The sequence below is a fragment of the Zonotrichia leucophrys genome, chromosome 15 (assembly GCF_028769735.1).
Source record: "Zonotrichia leucophrys gambelii isolate GWCS_2022_RI chromosome 15, RI_Zleu_2.0, whole genome shotgun sequence".
In the NCBI taxonomy this organism is placed as follows: domain Eukaryota; kingdom Metazoa; phylum Chordata; class Aves; order Passeriformes; family Passerellidae; genus Zonotrichia; species Zonotrichia leucophrys.
In genome coordinates, this window is record NC_088185.1 from 10,333,335 (window position 1) to 10,355,813 (window position 22,479).

Consider the following 22,479-nt stretch of genomic DNA (forward strand, 5'->3'; position numbering starts at 1 on the left):
TCCAAGACACAAAAGGTAAGTCATTTTCCAGACCTAACAACTGCTGGAGTATGAGTACAGAGCAGCCACTGGGATTTTTACTTCACATTGCCCAGATCTGCTTAGAGAAAGTTCAGATTGCATGGTCAGTAAAATCACTCAGCTCTCTCTTTAATGTACTAATGTTTAAAGCCTTGTGCTTTCTCACTATCAAAGTATTGGTGCAAGTCATGTCTTGTGTCACTGCTTAACAAAACAAATGTCCAAACTAGTATCAATATGTGGCATGGTAAATTACAGTAAAGACAACAACCATTAACATTCTGAAGCTTCTCTCTACTTTCAGATCAAAATTGCCCCTTAAAATTAGCAAAATTTTGCATTTGTAGCACTGATTCACAAACTTGTGTGGGTGCTCCCAAAAAGCAAAGGCAAGCTCCCAGCTGCAGTTGTGCCTGGCTAGCCCAGGCTGCAGAGACAGACTGAGCAAGGATCCATCCTGTGACAGCCAGAACTGCTGCTGGAATCAGGGGTGGCAGCCGCCCTGAATCCTTTCTGTGCCAGAACTGGAGCTCTGACAGCCAGAGCAGGGAGCCTGGCCCAGCACAGCAGCACAGGCACCCAGCTCTGACCACTATCAGCAAACGTCCAAACAAAGAAAGCACTGCAGGGTGAGATGTGGTCTGCACGAGCAGCTGCAGCAGGGACTGTGGCTTCCTCTCCCAACCACTGGGACCCAAGCTGGAGAGTTTATTCCTGAGCTTGTGCCCAACTAACTGGGCACAGCTAACAGGCACTGCTACCACCCCGAGCCTGGGGCTGTAAGAGGGTGTGCAAATGCAGCCTGTGTGAAGCCATTTCAGGAACTGTGTATCAGTAACTGCACTTCTGGGGATGAACTGCAAACCCTGGAGTGCTCTGGCTGCAGTTCCAGCAGAGCTGACACCATCATGCACTGCCAGTGTAAGGGAAAGGCCCAGGGATCCTCCCTTCCCCAGCATGCAAACCCAGGCTGTTCCTGGAACTTGCCCTGCTGATCACCCCTTTCTAAACTAATTCAACTTACTAATCCAATAAAAGTTTGCTGAGGTGTTGGTTTCAGTTTTTTAGATAAACTCATTAGGTTTCTTGGAAGAACAGCTCCAACCACTCTATGACTTAAGCAGCTTTTAGAAAATATATTAAAAAGACCAATGGCAGAATTAAGCTCTTGTTCAAGTAAGTGAATAAAATTTCTGCTTTAAATGGAAATGTTCTACTTTCAAAACTTAGGCCAGAACACAAACTGTAAATCCAGCCCATCCTGCCATTAGTTGAAAGAAATCACCTACCCTCCTGTCAGATTCCCATAATTCATCTGCAGCTCAGATGCAGACCAGAAGGAAAGGCAGCCTGAAAAGATGCAGCTAGCAGACAGCTCCAGCTGAAACACTCCTTATTCTGGAGACATTATCTGCTGCTTCCACCCAAACCTACATTGACATTTTATTTTGGCTTTTCAGCCCCAGGATTGTGACATGGCTCAGTCCCTAGGGCTACACGTGCTCTGCACCCACTGATGCCTCATTTGTGCTGCTGAGCTGAAGAGTGAGCTTTTGACAGACTCCTGACCATAAAAGTGGAGATAAGCCAACTCTGTGTGCCACAAAAACCCAACAGAAGCCATCATGTGAGCTCAGAGCTTCCATCAGATCCCCCAGATGGGCAGGAGGGCTATTTGTGTGTGGCTCTGCTGAAAAACCATTAACATCACCACTAGATCCTTCCTGCCCACAAATGCATTTCTGTGACACCCAGAGCTGCACTGGCCTGCCTGTCTGTCTGTCTGTCTGCAGGGTGAGGCTGCAGGAGCACGGGCAGCATCACGTGCAGTCAGCAGGCTCCTGTGCAGCCCAGCAGCTGCAGGGCTCTCAAGGGCACAAGGACACCGTGGGAGAACCAGCTGACCAGTCTGCAGCTTGGCACCAGCAGGGCCTGGCAGCCACAGCCCCATTCCTGGAGGAGCACCTCAGAGCCACCTCCTGACATCCTGGATGCAACAGGCTGGGAAATCCTTTGGCTGCTGGCTCTGTTCACAGCACCAAGCTGGCAGGGAGGTAACCTGATCTTAACCAGCTCCACAGGGCATGGGATCACCAGCTCAGCATGCTGCCTGAGAGACACCACAAGTGCTTGAAGATTGAGTCAGCACAGTTTCCTGGATGAAATAACAAATTCACAGCACTCCCTGCCTACAGTCCAGGCTGTGTGAAGGAACCACAAATGATTTTCCCATAGGACCAGAATTTTTCCACTTAGCTCTCTGAACACTAAACTAGACTCCAGCTTAAACTGAATGAGAGAAATGAACCACCACCTACAAAAGAGAAACATGCAGTTATTCTGCCTTTCTCCAACTTCCTGATCCAAACTTCCATCCCCTTTCCCCTGTCTCAGAACAGTTCATTAGATGGCTGAGATAATGGAAGTCCCACAAGGTACATAACTGCTTTTGTGGTCAGAGATAAATATTCCTCAATATGTCACAAGTGTGCTGAGCATCCTCACACTGAAAGTGATTTGTACTTCAAGTCCCTTCTCCTATCAGAAGGGAAAATGCTCCAGAGAAACAAAATACGGTTTGAATATGTTTTTTTGGTTTTCGGACAAAAAGCTGCTAAAACCAAGTGTAGCCTTCTGAAGTTCTTCAAATTAACCTCAGCTTCCCCTCCACTGCCCTGCCTATCACATTCAAAAGCTGCCAACAGAAACACCAGGAAGAACAAACTCTTACTGGCACTGAAGATCAAAGGGCAGCATAGAGGACAGAGACTTTCAGAGGCTGCTCCCTCCCAAGGGTGCGTCCTCCCATTTATTTCTCATTTCCAGAAGGGCTAGATCAGGGGGTTGGAATGGAAGGAAGGGTTATTTCCTGCCACATACAGCATCTTCTTTTTCATAGCATGGTTTTCTCCACACCTGAAGTGGAAAGAAACATCTTATATTTACTTCCCTCTGTTATAGTGGTGAGCAGCAAACAGCTCATGCCAAGAAAAAACACCTTATACTAAGACTGGCTGCCGAAAATTGAATTCATGTTCCTTACCAAACAAATAAATATTTTCAGTTTCACAGCTACCAAAGGCTCCTGAGAACACCAGATCCAGCTACACAAGCCTTGAATGCCTCCAGATTCATGGTTGTGTGAAGCTAAAATAGAAGATAATCCTTTGTGTGGTTCCTTTCTACCTAGATTCACTGGGCTGGCAGAGTCCTGAATAACAGGAAACCATTTCCAAAGCTGGATAAGCACAGAAAATTCTTCCACTGCTCCATGAACAGTCTTCAGGAGAACGAGGAAAAGTTTGTCAAGGGTTTGTACATCACAGCTGTGGCACATCCTGTGACACAGCGTGTGCAAAAGCTGATCTGACCTCAACGTTTGCACAATGCTGAAGAGCAAAGCTGGGCTCTGCTCACTGGACAGAGAAGTTGGAGATTGCACAAGAGAAGGATCACAGGGTGAGCTGTAAAATTTACCAGCCTTCCCCAGTACTCCAGCTCCTGGCCTCCAGGGATTCAGACTGTTTGATTTCAGTACCACTGTCCTCAGATGATGTTCCCACCCACAAGTTACAGCACTTATCACATGGAAGCTTTTCAGTCACAGCTGTCACAGTTCCACACCCTAAACCTAAATCTCCACATATTCCATTTTGTATTGATAGAACTGGCTGTGGCCTGCAGCAACTGCAGGCAGTGAAGTCTGCAGCCACTGCACCTGAATCCCAACGAGGCTCACCAATCAGAATCCTCACCCTAACATTCCCACTTCCTTGACAGCACAAAAGAAAGGTACCTTTCAGAAATGGAGAACTGAGCTGCAGCCCTGAACAGCACAACATAACATGGCAAGTCCATATTATATCAGAATAGAAAACAAATCTGACTCTCAGGCCTGTACTAAAAATATTTAAGTTGGAATTTCTCAGCCTGAATCTGCAGTCTGCTATGAGCTCCACCTGCCACCAAGTCTTTTGTCAGAATCCTCTCCTTTTGGAAGCAAACTCACTGGTGTTCAGCAGGCAGTTACACCTAGCCCTGTAAAAGATCACAAGGAACAACTATCTGCACAAATTAGAGAGTCTCCATTTCTCTCCCTGTGTGTCAGCTGTGAAATTGGAAACAGCTCTGGACTCCAAGGAGGGCAAGCACAGCCTCTGACAGTCTCCTGGAGTGGCTCTTCTTATGCAAGATCTATTTCTGATCTCTGCCTGACAGCAAACACATCCTCAGGCATTTCCAGGAAGTCCCAGACAAAGGCAGCAGCAAATGGCCAATCCTGACCCACCAGTCTCTGGGAGGGAGGGTTGGCTCAGACTAAAGCCAGGGACATTGCTCTGTACAAACAGGAATGAAACGGCATCCTGGCCAGTTTGGGGCAGGAACAGACTGGAGGGAGTGTAAACATTTTACACAAACAACTAAGCAGTTAACACCTCACTACTGACCTGGGCTGGATTTTAGCCAACATTCTAGATGGGAAAAAAAAAACTTAATAAAGCCAAAACCACTAGCAACCAATACAGTCTCTTTTTTAGTCCTTTATTTATCCTTACACATGCAAAATATTAAGTGACCCTTCTTGTGCGTGTCATAAGAATTTTCATTTGGTGCTGGATTCCCTCTGAAAGTTTCTAGAAGTAGAACAGGATTCGCTGTGCTCTGCCAAAACAAAAAATTACAAACACCAAACAAGCAGCCACTGAACTGACCCCTCAGGGAAAATTTCCAGGGCCAAGGCCTCTGGACAAAATACCAACTCCCCTGTATTCCTACAGGAAGAGGGGCTCAGCCAAGGCAGCTATCTGAGGAACCAGACCCTTCCTGCTACACCAGCCTGCAGCTACTCCACAAGCACCAGGTCAAAACACAGCCCTGCCATTCTACAAACATCTGACAAATCTGGTACAAAGGAGATCTCCACTAGACAAAAGAGTCCAAGGATGGGAACAGAACCAGCAGGAAACAAGCCATTAGATTTTAAACCACAGCTCTGGTAACAACAGCTCAAGGCCTGAATGCAGAGGTGTGCAGCACCCAGCTACAACAAGCAACCCTTTACATGCCCATGCATGCCCACTGAAAAGAGGGTAGAAAAGGGCATTTTTTAAGCCCTGTGTTGGCATTTGGTTGAAATTTCTACAACTGAAAGCTGTCATGAAAAGCACTGAGGTTACAACACATGCTGATCCAGGACTGGATCACTCCTCCAAGTAGCTTAGTGTGAAATCCACAGTGGCAAATCACAACATTGTGAACACACAGCAGGGGTGTCCAAATCTCTGGGCAGCAGCAATCCTGGTGTGCTTGTGCCCCAGAGCCCTGAGGTGGAAATGAGAAGGGCGTGGGTTTGACCTCTCAAGGGGACCCCTCACAACAGCTGTAAAGCACTCGTCAGCTTGGAGATCACAGTTTGGTAAGTGCTGATTCTAACTCATCTAGGGAAGGAAAACATGTTACATCAGGGTTTCCAGGAGCACAGGAGCTCCCCTGGACAGAGAGCACCCTGAAGTGAAGGATACAGTTTCAGAAGATGCAGAAAGGCGAATTAACAGCTCACCACTGCCAAAAATGGAGAGGTTTTACTCCCTCTTCCGGACATGTGCTGCTGCCACTTACTTGTGCAGGCTGTGGCTCTCCCAGGACCCCTCTGTGAAGCAGCCCAACAGGATACACACCCAGTGGGAAAAAGCTGACTGTCTGCCTTTGGGTCAGGGAAGAGACGAGCACAGCAGTCAGCAGGAAGGGATATGTCAAACAGTCAGACAACACAGAAGGAGAAAGGATAAGTAAAAGTGAAGCCTCTCCCCCTGTCTGAGCTGAAGCAGCAGCTCAGACACCCCAGCAGCACACAGGTACCACACAGCCAGGAACAGCACTGCTAAGGATCCCTGTGATCCCCTCCATCTGCTTATGTAAAAATGGGTTTGGACACAGACACAGACAAAACGCTGTCAGAGCTTGCACATTCCAAGTTAATTAGCTGCCTTTTAAAAAGTAACAGAAACAGGAAAGCATGTGGACCCTATTACCAATAAAGGGAAGAGTGGGATTTGCATGGTTATGCAATAATGGACATGGAACTTGAGGGGAAAAAACCAGCATCTTTTAAGCTGTGGAAATCCTATCCAAGCAGCATAAACAGACTGAGTATAGACCCATCTAGGCAAAGTGCCAGTCACAAAATTTGAGACACACATAAAGATGATGAAATAAAGGACTGAAATACTAGTGTAAATTCTGAATTCATTAAAAGAGTTCTGAATTCATTAAAAGCATTAGAAGAACCAATTCTGCCAATGAGATGTAGAGTGCCCTGGCTACCAGCAGAAGGAGGACTCCAGTAATAAAGAATGGGGACACTAAAGAGACTCTGTAATCATACCCATATTTAGTACAGTCTTATTGAGGCATTCCTATCCTGAAGGCTCTTAAATGGGATTCAGAATGCAGACTTGACAGATTTTAGACCTTGAAACACATACTTTTCATTAGCTTCAGCAACTTCCCATTCAGGAAGTAACAAGCATAGCTCCCAAAAGCATAAATGCAAAGAATATTCAACAAATGCAAATCTACCCTTAAAAAACCAAGGTATCTCACGATTTAAAAGCCTGTGTCAGTAAGGAGATACAGAGTCCCAGCAAATCTCACCCAGATAAAAAGTTAGTATATTGAGATATAAATAAAGACTTGCTGGCTTGACCTGCCAACCACTCTGAAGTGGGTTGTTTCCCTTTTTGTAAAATGGGAACTTGTGTCAAATGTGGTTTAACTGGCTTGTTAAAAATCTAATTATTAAGGAAGTACTCTCAAAATGGTGGATGTTTCTTTTAAGAAGTTTTCATTTCTGCAAAGGTTCTCTGCAGCAGGGTGGGAGCAGACTTGGAAGCAACACTGAAATCTCTGTAAGCCAAAAAGTGTAAGTCATCATCAAAAACTGACTTTACACAAAGCGCTGCCAAAAGCGCAATGTAAACTCACAGAACAGGGCAGGGGGAAATGACAACAAAATATTTCACATTTTTCAGTCCTGTGAATGTTGGTACTACTTATAACTATAATAGGTAGAAAGTTTTAAAATGAAGCTTTCAGTCCGATGAGCAATGCACTGTAACTTAAAAATAACCCAAGTTATGCAGATAGAGGGCAAGCAACAGCTCTGAAAGACAACAGAGTACAAGGGGCCAAGAAGCACATGGTTAAAAGTCTAGCTAAAGCAGCTTCTTTCCACTTTAAAAACAGCTTCTGGGAATGAAAGGAGGACAGTGTTTCAGAAATTAACGTGGGAACTGGTGCCCCAGTCCACTTGGGGAGTGTGGGTGGCAACTGGATGGAGACTGCTGATGGCTCTGGAGCTGCAGAGCTCTGACTCAGGGGTGGTTTTGGGGACTTTTTTAGCATTGGCAAAAGAATGTGGCTCAAGAGTTTCACAGTGTCATGACACTGGCCCACTGCAAGAAAGAAAACTTTTAAATCTAGGTAGAAAACTAACATTTTTAAAACTGGAGTATGGAGCCAGTGGATGGAGAAGAGCTGGAGAATGTTTAAGGTTTTCTTATCTCCTCTTACACGAGAAGGTAGATGACCCATCATTGTACCTGTCATCTGGTATCATGACACAAGTACCACTCACAAGCCTCTTGCTTGTTTCAGCAGCAGCAAGAGAAACAGTGAGGATATTTTACCAAGAGCAGTATTAATAAAGCAATTAAATGCATGACAGCTGCTTCATCTCAGTGCCCTGAACATATGTTGTTGTTATTATTTGATAAAGCAAAATTTTATTCTATCAACCAAAGGTTGCTACTCACAAGAGAACTCTTGACTGCAGAAAAGAACAACTGAGAAAAAAAATTCCTAGGATTAAAAAGAAAGTAGATTTTTGAGAGGTAGAGATGAGTAAGAGAGACCGATCTCCAGCACTGACCAAAAATGGAAATGGCAGCAATACTGAAATAGAAGCAGCATGAGAATAAACTTCCCTTTCAGAGGTACATGAAATAAATCCTTCTTCAAATTGCTTTCTAAAAAAGGGTTTTCAGCATGATCTCTGATTGTCCCTCCACCAATCCTATGATAAAAGTCACCAATCCTTTGAGATGACTGGAGAGACTGTTTTGCACAAGTCTAGAGAAGTCAAGACTCCCACTGCCTACATATTTGCTTCGCTGAAAATTAAGTTGACTTCTTTGTCTCAGCTCATCATGTTCTTCCCCACTATGCCCTGAACTAGGGCACAGAGGGAAAGAGATGAATTTTCTTATCAAGTACTTGGATGCACTCACATTTTATATGGATGTGTACTTGCATCACTCTCATCCCATTACTGTTGGGTACTTTAAAATTAACCTGCTCCTCCTCAAACCACACTGGCATCCCCAGCCCTCAGAGAAACCCAGGACCAGGCTCTGCCACTTACACACCCAATGTACCCACAGAATGTCCCACACGAGCACAGCAGTGCAACTGCCCCCTCAGCAAGAACAATATTCCACTTCTATCTTCGTGACAAATCCAAGCCTAAAGTGTTTAAAGCAGCTGGAAAATAGAGCAACTCCAACTCCTTTCCCCCCTCCAAGATAGAAAACAGAAAAAAACCAAAAAAAAAGCTGTTTCTGCCAAGCAAGTACTGAATACACTGCATTCCATTTCATTAAAACAATTATTCAAAAGCCAGCCAAGAATTACATAAAGCTTCCTCCCTGCACCACCCCCAGCCCCTTGCTTCAGCCCCTCCTCCCCACAAGCAGCCTCCCAGCCCTGCAAGGACAGGAGCAGGCACAGACACTGCTCCAACCCCTCACAGCCCCCCGGCTCCCCCACCCCTCACACAGCATCCTCCAGAGCCAAGCACCACAACCAGGGGCTCAGCAGACCCAGCCAGCCCAGAGGCTCTCAGAGTTTCACATCACCACAGCCACACCACCGTGATCTGCTCCAAGCAGATTTCTCCCTTGCCTTTGATGGGAAAGCAGCATCCAACAAGTGAGGCCCTTAACCAACCCTAGTAGAAAAATGAATGATAACCTAACAGATTTTCTCTCAAACTCACACCATTTTAAGCATGACCCCAAGACAGAAGGTGCTGGAGGCACTGGGTTTAAGCAGCTAAGAAGCACAGGAGCAGCATGCCAGAGCAGCTGAGAGGCACTGCCCAAGCAAACTGCTCAGGACAGCCAAGCAGCAAATCTCAGATTAAGCACAAGCAGGATAGATTGAAAACCACAAGCTTAGGGTTCTAAGAACCTGACTGACAAATTCATCTCAAACTCCACACAGCCACTGCACAGCTCTCAGCCTGACTGACAGTGCTGAGCTCCTCATCTTTCACAGGAGAAATAAAAGGCAGCTTCCTCAGGCCAGTGCAGCTCACCCACTCACAACACTGCGTTGGCCACTGATAAGAGATTTCATGACGTGGATGCAATGGCATTTCACTCCCTCCCCCAGTGCTCCAGCTCTCTGCAGGGATCCTGTCTAACTGCTGGAGCTGCTCACAGCCAGGCAGAATAGTTCCAGCTGTGTGTCACACTGCCTGACCAGGCCTACACAGCCCAAAAATGTCTCCCATATAAAACCATAATGAACAGGAGCTTCAAACCAGGAGTACTACTCTAGGCACCTTCCTCTTGGGGATCACCTCTGCCCAAAAGGCAGCAAAACAAAACACAACAAACCAACCCAAACCTAGTCCCAAGGCAGCTGCTGGTGCTGAGAAATAGGGAGCAATGGATGCAACTAATGGTAAAACAAGATGAGCAACAGAGAGCAGCCAAGCCATCATCTTATTCCAGCTCATGGGGCACCAGTAACCTCAAGTGACATGCAGTTAGCCCTAGGCTTCTTTGTCTGACCCAGCTGAAATTAGTGGCTTCAACCCAAAAGAAACCTTTTCACAGAGAAGCCCTGAACTGGTTTAGGACCATGAAAGAGGATAAAACAAGGGAATACTAAGCCCCTAATCCATGGCAAATTATTTACAGCCCTCTTGCCCATGACCTTTTCTACCTCTGGCTTCTTTTACCATCTCCTGCTCTTATTAAAACTCAACCTAACCACAGTCCCTGAACAACCACAAACTTCCCCAAAGCACAAAGTGAAATTCTCTGTTCACCTTCCTCTTCAGCAATGGAAATAAAGCAAGATCCTCTGAGGCATCTAGACAGACACAGGATTAATTCTGTCTGCCAGCTCAGTTCTGTGACAAAAACACGGGACTGGTTTATTCCTGGAGCCCCCATACAGTCTGATTTATAGCTGAGCCATTTAAAGCACAATTCCCCATGCAGAGTGTCATTCAGAAGGTTTATTCCCTGGAGTGCCATTTACCTTTTTTTTTATGTTCTTCAAATGATTTGCAAAATGCTAGAGGTTTAAACATGTGCAATAAACAGCAAAAAACCACAAGAAATGAAGCTACACTGCACTGCACGCTGCCAGCCAGGCACTCAGTGCCTCACCCAGCAGAGCCACCTACACAGATGGGCACAGGGTAATGAGAACACTGTGAGCAGTGGCACGACAAGCTGCACTGGACAACCTCACACTATCTCATCATCATTTAAATAACTTGAACTGAACTTGTTCACAGTGTAGAGACAGTCCAGCCCAGGGAAAAAGGAGCCAAGCTCTAACAATGCAGGCTGCCTCCCCCTGTGGCCTGCCGTAAGTTCTCTTGGCTCCTCAGTTTACAGTTGTCTCAAACTGCTGAGATGAATTTCCCATGTAAATTCAGAATAGTTACTGTCTGCTAAAAGAAAAAGCTGCATTTGTGTGAGCAGAAAAAGTTTACCAGACTCCTAAACAGCACAAACACAAAACCTCAGGGACTCAGTTCCTGTAACTGAAACACCAACACCAAACTTGTTCCACAGCACTCCAGTTCCCATTTCAACTTGCTTGTTTCACTGGGATTTAAAAACACACATGCACAAAAGAGAAAGCATGGATTCAAACACCTAGCTGCTTGCTGCTGCTGCTCTGGGGCCATTTGCAAAGAGAATGAGAATGAGTGGGAAAAACAGCAAAAACTGATATGAGGAAGTCATCACCCACCTCCTATTTGATGGTATATCTTTAGCACACAACATTCCTTGAATGACTTCACGGCGCTCTGTGGTGAAGGGAAAGACGAGGGCAGAGCCACTGTGGGGAACTTGGAAGGGAAAGAAAATCTTTTCTCCCTACTCACAGCCTGTCATAATGGGGGGTGCAGAAAGGATGAGCAATCAGAAAGGCACAGAGGGAATATTCAACAGGCCTGAGAAAGGAATAAAAACTTGTACATCTAATTTAAACTTGCCACTGTAAACTTTTCCAGCAATGGTGACCAGAAAAGCTTGAAAGAAGCTTTTCAGCTGGAAACTATTTCAGAAACACAAAGATCTCAACCAACATGACCACACTTTGCAGGTAAGGAGTAATTACCCCTGTTTCACAGACAGAGAAACAACATGCCTTAAGTTAGGGTACATTTTTGAGGCTGTGGAGCAATGGTTACCTTATGCTATATTAAACATAACCCACAGCTGAAGGAGGCAGCCTCACTTCCCAGTGCACTGTCCATGTAAAAAATGACTTTGAGAAGAATCAGCTTGCTGATGCAGTTAACTGTCCAACAGTTAATGTGGACACAAGCAAGGGAGGTGGACACAGGGAACACCTCAGCAGCCAGCTTAAATCAAGTGAAACCAATTTGAGATCACAACTTATTCTCTAACCCATTCAACTTCAACCAAAGTGGAAAGCAATGGTGCCACTTCTTGCTTCTACTCTGCACTGCTGGATGTAGTAATCCTGCCACAGATGAGACAGTTCCCTACTCAACATTTTACAATGCAATATCCTAAACAGTCACGATAACCTGTACTCCCAGGGTTTGTTCCTAAACCTCAGTTTGTTAGGAGAGGCCTGAAGTGAGCTAGGAACTCATTCTCTAATCACAGAGTGAGACATTCCCACAGACAATGTCTCACTTTCAGGCAGCTGGAACAGAAGAGCATCTTCATTAACAGCTTCCGCATCAGACAAAAGGGGACACACAGGATCAGCACACAAAGAGGGAAGCACAGGCTGAGACCAGAGCAGGAAACTGGGACCAGAGATCCCATTCACTCACACTCATTTTCCACTAGCACTCACAACTGCACTCAGAATCTGCTCTGGCTGTCTCCAAAGCTGCATCAGATTCTGGGTATCACAACTAACACATTAGTTTGACTCAAACCAGATTTGTTTTGTGGCCATGGACAGGCTTCTCTCCCCTCTAGTTACTAAGTTTTAATATAAAGGATTTATCTGTCTGTCTGAGCAGCAGATCAGAAAACCAACTGTGATCTAAACAGAAGTGCATTATTAGTCCTTATTCTGCTGCCAGACTTTAAAATTTTACCTGTCATTTCTACAGTTTCACAGCTTGTTTCATAGAACAGATAGGCTTCAAAGGGCAAGAGGTGAGGAAAAAGGGGTCCAGAAAACTGAACTATCATGATCCCCAGGAAAGGAAGGAGAGACAGAGAGAGATGAAGATGTATGAGAAGTTTCCCATTTGTTTCTCCAGTGGCAGAGATGGTGTTGGAGGATCAGTTTTAACCAGGAGGGCAGCTGAACACTTAGGATAAGTTGACCTCTCCCAGAGAGGGACAAAGGAGCTAAAGACAGCACAGTCCAGCCTTTCCGTGGAAATAGAGCAGCAAGAAAAGAAGCCTCTCTCTGCATCACACACTGCTTGAGGCAGAGGACTCCCTGTCTGAGCTGCTCAGGACAATGAAGTCCCTGTTTCACGAGGGGTCACAACAGCTAAGGAGCTGAAACAAGTCAGAACCCCATTGTGCAGAGCATTAGTTCTGTTTACAGCCTTCTCGCCCAGCAGCAGGAAGGACTCAGAAATCTGAGCCAGTACAAAGCCAAGGCACCAAATTACTTTACCAGTGCTTCCCCCCAATACCATTTCCTGGGCGTAGCTGACCTTAAGCAATTTCACAGCAAACTTTAGTCAAGTGAGCCCAAACCCCACAGCATGTGACTCCCAAAGGAAAGGAACTGAGTCAGAACCAGGCAAGCATCCCCCTCTGGAGAGGGACAAACAGCACCGCCCTGCAGAGCACAGCAATCTTCCAAATGCTGGGACAGATGACAGATGGAAACACATGCACCTCCCTCCACACTCCCATGAAAAATCAATGGCAAGACTGCTCCCTTTAAAGTCAATCTTGAGAGGATTAAGCACTGAAGAGAGGGTGGATTAGAGTTCCCAAAACAGAGGAAAACAACTCATAAAGCAAAATCTCTTGTGCCCTTGAACTCTGCACCCAGAATTTTGAAGTCAAATTGCTAGAAAAACTTTATGCAAAAGAAATATCCTCCTAGAAGTGAAAAAGCACACCTAAAAAACCAGCTCACAATGTAGTTGAGGTGGACAGCAAAACACTGCCATAAACACATCCCCATTAAACAGATATAACTTCTTTGTAAAACACCTTTTACAAGCTCCGGTGAATGCTGTTTTGTCTTTGATTGCAAAATCCAGTTTAAAAATACCTGAAGCCTTTGAAAACAATTTTGTTTTTTAAATAGCAGTAGAGAAATGAGAATTTCATCAAATGAAAGCTTCTAAAAGCCATTTCTGGAGTCACCAAAAGGTTTCCCAGTAGTATTTGCAAACAACCCTTTCAGAAAAAGGCTGTAAAAAACTTTTGGAGACAAAATCAAACAGTATTCTGACTAAAACAAATGTAAAGTTTCTCTTCTCCTACTCCTCTCACCATAAATACAGGTAACACAAATTAGGTTTCTTCCCCTGCAGAAAGCAGCCCTAATGGATCTGTTCCCTCATAATACTCAGACAAGGCAGCACCACAGAGCCATAACTCAACATCTTATTCAGTGCCTCAGATTGTCTGAAGTGAGAATGTGTGGATGGTCACTGGTGTGCTGGAAGCACAGGCGGTGCTTTGGCAATCCCTGAAAGGGGCAAGAGCCCCAAATCTGGATTCTCACTCCTGAGGACAAAGCTGTGCTCTCTGTGCCAGTTTACAGCGCTGCAGGACGGCAAATTCATTCAGCAAACTTCCTGTCAAACTCCAAGCACATCCGCAAAGGCTTCCTCGGAGGGACTGCAGGGAGAAAGCCCGGCCAGCTGCTCTCCTCCCCCTTCCAGCACGGGCTGCTCCAGTTCCCACCCCGCCCCAGCCCTGCTGTCCTGGGCCGCGGAGGCTCCCCCACAACACCAGGGTGCACAGCTCCAGCCTGCAGAGAGCTTCCTGTGCGAGCTTCTTCAGCACTGGGGGAGGGGGAAAAGGGAATGAAGATTTTTTTTCAACTCCAAAAGAATCCTCAAATTTATTCTCGTATGTTTCATAAACTCTCCAGTCCAAGAATCAAACTGAGAAACTTCTGGACCTCCATTTTACAGTGGTCATGTACACACTGATCAAATCTCCCAACTCTAGGGAGAGGGAGGAGATTTTTGATAAAGGCAGGGAGTTAAGAACAAACACACCAATGTCTCTATGAGGGGCTCACTCATGCCCAGCAAGGCCCTTCACTCACTGCTCATTTCTGCACCACACAGATTCAGAAGCAAGATGTGGAAGTATCTGAGCTGATTTGACTTGACATCAACTCTGAACCTGCAAGTCCCAGCTCAATATCAAACTCCTTTTGGGCCAAAACTGCCCCTGGAAGCAGAGCAGCTTTGTCTACATGGCACTGTGCCTGAACCAACAAGTCCTGCCTAACCAGCCTGACTCTGGACAGAGCCAGTGCAGACGTCTGTATCCATGGCACAGTTAATCCACAACTCAGATAATCCACCCATAGATAATGGGGAAAGAAAAACAAACAACTCTCACTCGAGTTCGAAATCTGACTTATTTCAGGGGGGTTGTATCAGCACAGCACAGTTCATTATGTGTGCATCCCAAGGTGAATGGCTTTAGAGCAGTAAGTGAGCCATTTTGGGCTAACAATGATTCACAGAGGGAAAACAGCTGGTGTGCTTTTCCGTGCTGAATTCTGTACACCACAGAAAAGCTTACAGAGAGAAAGGGTCACACTTTTTTTTGTTCAGCTGCCTACTGTTAATTAGATCTTGTCCAGTCTGAAAGGCTGTACAAAAATTGACACAGACGCAGGGTAATTAAGACTTGATGAAATCAAGTTGCTCAGACTAAAAGTGCTAACTTTTGGTTGTCCCAATACACTTCAGAGCTCAGAAAAAACAAGCCAGGCACAATTTCAGATCTTTTTCAAAATTTCTTTGCAGTTCACCTCTAATTCTCCTACAGAGGAAAGAAAAAATGTTAAGGGACTGCAGCAGCCTATTCCAACAAGTGGGAAGTCACAGTAGCGCTGTTCAGGAATGCAGCCCTTGCAGTGGGCACAGGGAGGCTCCCATGGTTCACTCCCATGGTTTGCTGCTGAGACACCAAACTGCCCCTACACAGACCTGTATGCTCACCTTGAAGGGCTGCTCACCAAGTCAACACACAGACTGGGTGAATCCTGTTCTGACTAGCAATGCATTCCTGAACACGCTAGGAACTCGCACCACATCTCCAAGAGATAACCAGAATGAGGGATATGAGAAAAGGTAAACAGAGCTGTCTCCACTTAAAGGAACGATAACCATGAGAAGCTGCAGTAGAAATTACTTCTGTTTCCACCAACAGCTACTTCACTAAAGCAGAGGGTTTCACTCCCCAAGGATGAATCCTGCCTGGGCACACCTTTCACCAGAAAGCCACGCAGCAGATGGACTCCCTGCCCCGTAAGTTTTATCATTAGTCCAATTCAAAGTCTGTTTTCTAAAGGTGTGACCGCCAGCTTTATGCCAGCACCGTAATGTGAGCTTCCAGGTCCAGAAATAAACCTGCAATTTTCGTGGACTGTATGTCAACAGAACGTCTGGTTTCTATTAAAGGTAGGATGGAAGTAACGGATCACAGCCCCTCCCCAGTGTCTGATTTAATCAGTTTCATAAGCGGAACTCAGTCGTCCTAATGCCTCCCAGAGCACAAGGGATTTTGGCAGATCCACACCCTTTCCGGCTTGGTACCAAAGGAACTCAGATTCTCTAGATCTTTCCCTTGAGACCAGTTGCCTGACATTTCTCCATTACACGGTTTCGGGAAACCGAATAATGCAGCACACCTGGGAGAAGCACAGGGAGGACAAGGATGAGCTCCGAGCCCGGCTGGGCTCCGCTTATCCCCCCAGGGCTCCCCACTCCATACCCGCGCAAAGTTCAGATCTCGCCCAAGAGCGGGCTGGAGAGGCTGCGGCGGGGCAGGGGAGGCGACGTTTGCTGAAACCCGAGTACGCTCCGCGCCGCTGCGGGCACAGGAGCGCCGGGCGCCCTTCCCAGCCGGGACAGCCACCGCCTGCCCTGGCTGCGGGCGGGTGGGCGGCCCCGGGACAGCCCAGCCGCGGGGCCCCGGGCGCGGAGCCGGGCCGGCGGGAGCGACACGTCCCCGGAGCGACAGGCGCGGCCCGAACCCGCGGCGCTGAGGGGCGCAGCGTGGCCGGGCGGGCCGCGGCCGCCGCCGCCCGGGGCGCGGCGGGGAGGTGGCCCCCGCGGAGGGGAGCCCGCGCAGCTCGGAACTCACCCAAGTCGTCCATGGTGCCGCCGTGCCCGCTGCCGGTACCGCCGCGCCCGGAGCCGCTCCCGCCCCGCCGGTGCCGCCGCCTCAGCGCCCGCAACTTTCCCGGCCCGCCCCCGCGCGCGCCCGCCCGCCCGCGCGCCCCCGCCGCGCGCCCCGCGCCGCCCCCTGGCGGCCGCCACGGGAACCGCCAGCCCGGCCCGGGCAGGACAGCGGGGTCGGGCCCGGGCTGGGAAACGGCCCCGGGACTGGCGGGAGAGGCCGCGGCGCCCTGAGCCGCCACCCGCGGGGCGCCGTGCCGGGGCCAAGCCTGCCCTGCCGCACAGAGCTGAGCGGGAACGCGACACGAGCCCCGCACTGTGCCCTGCAGGAACAGGAGCCTTTCCCACCGGATTTGTCCTCCCGGGGCACTGATGCAGCCGCACCGGGCTTATTGCGTGCTGCGGTAGGGCTGTGCCCCAAAACCTTCAAACAAACATTTCAGAGCCTCAGCTGATTTACCCCATCCCAGGGAAGCTGGAATGAAACCCAGCAGAAACCTTTCCTGAACAATTTTCCATAAGCTGTGGCCACCATAAAGGAAAGTCATCACCTACTTCTCCTTTGCTGTGTTCAAAGACTATAACAGCCCACCCGGATTTCTCATGTGATGATCTGGAACCATCATTTCCCACATGCTTTTCCTTTCAAACCTCTATAAAACAACACTCCAAGGCAGCAAGGTCCTCGCTTTGTCTGAGCCACAGCACAGCTCAACCCTCACCAGAGCTACTGTTTCCCACTGTGCTCCAGCCAAGCTGACATGGCAGTAAAGGCAGTTGCTCAGCCCAAATGTTCACTTCTTAATCTGATGAGAGATACACCAAAAACTATCAGTGTGGGAACTGCCAAGGATCCAGGAAACGTGACTCTTGTAGCTCTTTTCCTTACAAAATGACTACCAAGTCAGGGAATGTTCCCAGAACTGAACAGCACATGTCCTGTTGTTGAGCTGAGATTACGGAATTGTATTTCCATTAAACAGAGACCGTGAGGTCAGCTGTGAGCAATCTCCAGTGCTGTATTTTTCACTCTCTAGGTACAAACATGCCCAGCTTCCCCTGCTAGCACAAGTCAGACATCATTATTTCCTGTGTTAAGTCATGCTTTAATGGGAATTATCGCTAGGGGGGCAGGGAAATATCTCCTCCCTCATCCCAGCCAATGCTTACGAATAGTCAAAAACCTCCAAGAAATTCATTCCAGCTTTCACTCCAAATACGGGAGTTGTCAGAAAATAATATCCTTACTGAGATCTAAGTACAACACAAATGTAAGAAAAGACTTTCACTGCATGCTGAATTCACCATCCATGCCAAAGATCTCACCTGACATCCCCCTTGCTGGTTTTCCTCAGCAAAATGTAAAACATTATTTGGAGGGACTGTTAAATTTTCTCAAAATCGATCCCTGGGTGTACAATGACAACTTCAGGATGCGTGTCCCAGGTGGAGCAGCATAAACCACTATCACTGACTGGTCACAGAGCAGACCTAAAGTCATTAGAAACATGTCCTTTCCTGGGGTCTCTGTTTCCTCCACCAACATGTGACAAGCATGTGCCTCAACTTGGGTTGTATTTTTACCTCTGCATAAATAAAGTGCGTACTGTGCTCTGCTCATATTGTAGCCTGGTACGCAGTTTTTATTTTCAGCTTCCTACGGTGTCCTTTGGGAGTCTGGAAGTGAATGTAAATCAAGAGAGCAGTTTCTATTGTGTCTGAGGGTGAAATCAAACTGTCATAGAACCAGTTAGGATTGCACCCACAAGAAATGGGTTGTGTCGAAGATGCTCAGTGTTAAAAACAAAAAATTGAAGTCATTGTTTCTAAAGCTTTGTCTATGGCTTGTGCACTGCATTGAAAGGGTTGGTGGGGTGGGAGGCAGGGCTGTCCCATGAGTGGCACTATCCTCTAGGCACACTGCTTTTAAACCAACCTGCTCACAGCCAGGTGCTGCTCATAACTGAATTCTTCACACATTGGCAATTCCTACTTAAAATTGTCCGTCCCTAACCCTCCCATGAGAGCTGAAGGAGTAGGGGCAGGTTAAAACCCCAGCTGCCAAAGCAGCTCCTCAGTGGTGTGGGCTCAAGCCTGTCCTTCCCAATGCCCTGAGCTCCTGTTTCCTCATCATTGACCTGCTCTTTGCCTCAGACTCTCCCTGACTCACAAACACCTGATTGCTGCTAGAAATACACAGCCTTCCTCTTATGCTGTGCCCCGTGCTGAGACATTATGACTTACCTTTGTCTTTCACAGAAGGTGGAACAAGAAGTTACCACCCCCATTTGCAGATGGGAAACAGGGCTGGGAACTCGAAATGAAGTTAGACAGTGAGTCAACATCAACAAAATGTTGAACTTTAGGGCTTCCTGTCTCCACACAATCCATGTTCAGAGTATTCCTGACTCCACACCATCTGTGGCCAGAGTACTTGCTCAAGGCACCTTTCCCTCTTGTTGAAGAGTCGTTTATTTACCAGTTACAGACCAAGTCCCTCAAAGGGCAGTTTAGACCTTAGACAAGACCCTCAGAATTGATGGATTAAAATCTACCTGTGCCCTGTCATTTCAGACTGGCTGCCAAACAGAGGAGTGATCCAAGCTCATTTCAAAACACCACCAAAGAAAAGCATGGCTATTTTCAATCAGTGTCAGAGAAGAGAAATGAAACTACACTGGCCTCTGAGGCACGTTTAGAACTTACCTGTGCACTTTCCAGAGTGACCTGAAACTGCAGAGCAACGACAGCACCTTCATTGGAGTGTGTGCCCTCTGTGCTGTGCCACATGAACATCATTTTGCAAGGGCATTTTGCTCTTTCTTCAGGTGAATGCAAGGAAAAAAATTCAATCAGAGCTTTAGGCTTTAAGCAATAGCAGTAAATCACAACATGCAACTCCCACATTCGAGGTCCAACTTCACACTTGTTGAAAAGATCTATTACAGCAAAATTAACAAACTTGGTTTCTGGATGTAGGACATTGCAATGCAGATTGAAAGCACCACACCAAGGCATTATCACAGACAATTCTGGCAGCAAAGATGAGAAACAATCAAGTGATAAATCCAATACTTATCAACACAGTTTATAAGAATCAAGAAATTACCTGAAGTGTATGACTCACTGCAAACTATACATGCCTTTGCTATTTACCAGTGTGGCTTATTCTGCAAAGGGCAATGGAACCCTATGCTTCAGGGATTGATTTCAGTTGATATTGCTGGCAATAGGACCAAATGGGGGGACAAAGGCAATCTGTGAGGTTTCACCATCACTCTTGGTCACTGTCATCATGGTGTGTATAATACCCCAGCATGACTGAATGCTATTTTAAAAAGTAATTATTAAGAGGAAACACTGATGTTCACTCTAAAGTTTTCTACTCCACCAAAGTTTCAAGTAGCTGCCCAACTCAGGGTATAAGGGCAGGGCAGGAACCTCATGTGGCACACGTGGATCTGACTCTCTGCCCATACAGAGCATGTCAGAGCAGGCTGTCAGCAGCAGAGGGTTCATCTCACTCACACAGAGTGACAGAGGGCAGCTGCTCCCAGCTGCAGCAGAGCTGCTGTGCAGTGGTCACTACTCTCCCTCTGCAGGGCCTGCCTACCTACTCAATTGCTGCAAATTAGGAAAGGATGGGGTTTACTTATATAATAGGAGTTGGCACCAGCAGCTGCTTTTTCCAGAGTAAAGGGCTGTGATTTCTTTGACAATAAAGATCATTTTTCTATTTTTTTTTTCTTAAAGCAAGTGATATCAATAAAGAACCGCACACAAAATGGAGTTTACAGTACTTTACACTAAGTTTTCCCTAATGGGTTTTAGAGGACTTCTGCAGCTGGGGAAGCACGATTCAGACTTTCACTCCCCGTAGATTCCTCCCTGCCTGTTGAGAGGCTGAGCTCTCTTAAGGATCCTGCTCAACAGGAGCTATTCCAGAAACCTTCCTCCAGCTCCTAAGCCCCTCCACTTCCGTTTTCGCTGACCGCTTCATTTCTCGGTAATTTTGAGAGAAAAAGAAACGAGCTTTCCATGTAACAGCGCCCTCATTTTATTAAACCGCGGCTTTGGCGGCAGCAAACCCAGGCAGCGTTGTAAGAACAAAAACATCATTATCTGCTGTAATCGATCTCTCCAGTTGTGAAGTAGGAGAGTTGAGGAGGTCAGTTAACGCCATCGCTGAAAATTAACTATCTAAGCTGATTTTGATCTATTTTTCACCAGGAGATTCAGTCTCCGTAGAGACTGTCAAAAATTGCCAATGCCGACTATATTTCAAGTCGTCATGGCGGGGTATTGGGAAAAGTTTTCAATTAGCAATAATCGCGCCTCGGATTAACCTCATTGGCTACGATACTGCCACTGCGCAAAGCTGACTGGGCTACCCCGCCGCTGCCGCCACTCGCCCCGGGGCTGCCACCAAGGTCGTGGCGAGTCCGGCCGCCCGCCCGTTCCTGCCTGCACCCTCCCGGCCGTGCTCCCCGCCCGCCCCGAGCCCCCCGCGCCCCGCCGGAACCGGGGGCGGTTCCGTTCTGCGCTCCGTTCTGGGCCCCCGGTACAGCCGCAAAGGCTGCTGGGAAGGATTATGCAAAGTAAGCGTGACGTCACGGCGGGCAGCCGGCGCGGAACGAGGGGAGCCCTCCGCGCATCCCCGCTGTACCGAGCCCGGGCACCCCCGAGCGGCACCGAGCCCCGGCAGCACCGAGCGGCCGCAGCGCCGGGGAGCCCATCCCAGCACGAGTCCCTGCCCAGCATCCCCGCCTGCTGCAGCAAGAGACAGCGTGTAATAAACTGAGCGCGCTTTTCATAAAGAGCTCGGTGTCTTTTTTTTTTTAAACGTGCTGAATGAGAAATTATCAATGAAACTAGACATGATCAATGAAACTAGACGTGGAGTGACCCATTTGCTGAATTATCCCCACTTCTAAGAACAAGACTCTTAAATCGATGCCGAGTTATCCCCACTTGAGAACAAGATTCTTAAATCCATGCTGGATTTTTTAATTTTCTGTATATCTATTCTTTAACCACACAAAATCCGCCTCCGAAGAGGCTCTCAAAAATTGCCAATGCCGACTATATTTCAAGTCGTCACGGCGGGGTATTGGGAAAAGTTTTCAATTAGCAATAATCGCGCCTCGGAATACCCTCATTGGCTACGATACTGCCACTGCGCAAGGCTGCCATGGCGCCCGTCCCTCCGGGGCCCGGGGCCGCCGCGTCCCCGCCGCGCTCAGAGCGGGTGCGGAGGGTCCCGGTGCCCCCTGCCCGCCGCTCCCCGCCCGCAGCCCGCACAGCGCTGCGGCACCCGGGGATGCACCGGGGGGCCACGGCGGGGTGCACCGGGGGCCGGTGGCAGCGCCGGGACCCGCGGGGGTTGCCGGGAGGGCAGTATGGTAATGAGCGCCGGGAAGGCGCTGCTGGGGCCGGGGGCATTGCCCAAAAATCGCCGTTTTCATCCTGGGACGGCCGGGGGCGCTCTCGAGGGGCGTCTGCCGGGAGCCACCAAAGCAAAGTCATCACCCAACGGTTTAAAACACGTTTAAACTCTTAAAGTATAAATCACTGAAAGACGTTTAGACTCACGCCACTGCCAAAAAGAAGGCTGCACTCCACAGCTAACCCCAAGGGCCGAGGGACAGGCAGGGGGGCACTGCAGGATGCTCTTCTTCCTCGTGATCACAGAATTACACATTCCTACACAGATGCTCAGGCTCACCCGGTTTTTGAAATAACTGTAAGAGACAAAAAAAAAAAAAAAAAGGATTAAAACTTTCTGCAATGTTTTGACCTGTTTAGCAAGAGCT

The 22,479-nt window shown here is 47.7% G+C and overlaps 1 protein-coding gene and 2 non-coding genes across 11 annotated transcripts in view; all 3 read right to left on the reverse strand.

The window, feature by feature from the left end:
• The window catches only part of PXN (paxillin), a 61,755-nt gene that overhangs the window by 27,996 nt on the left and 11,280 nt on the right, over window positions 1-22,479 (reverse strand). For 8 of the 9 annotated variants that reach the window (XM_064726549.1, XM_064726545.1, XM_064726547.1 and 5 more), the window contains one exon: window positions 22,259-22,407. In XM_064726549.1, coding sequence (XP_064582619.1) covers window positions 22,259-22,407 — 149 coding nt within the window. Of the gene's footprint in view, window positions 1-16,631; window positions 16,727-22,258; window positions 22,408-22,479 lie in introns of those variants that run through there. The other variant, XM_064726550.1, reaches the window with a different exon arrangement.
• Window positions 20,906-21,046, reverse strand: LOC135454828 (U4 spliceosomal RNA). Its single transcript, XR_010442203.1, has one exon. It is a non-coding gene; the product is annotated as a U4 spliceosomal RNA (small nuclear RNA).
• On the reverse strand, window positions 21,714-21,854 carry LOC135454829 (U4 spliceosomal RNA). The gene has a single exon (XR_010442204.1). It is a non-coding gene; the product is annotated as a U4 spliceosomal RNA (small nuclear RNA).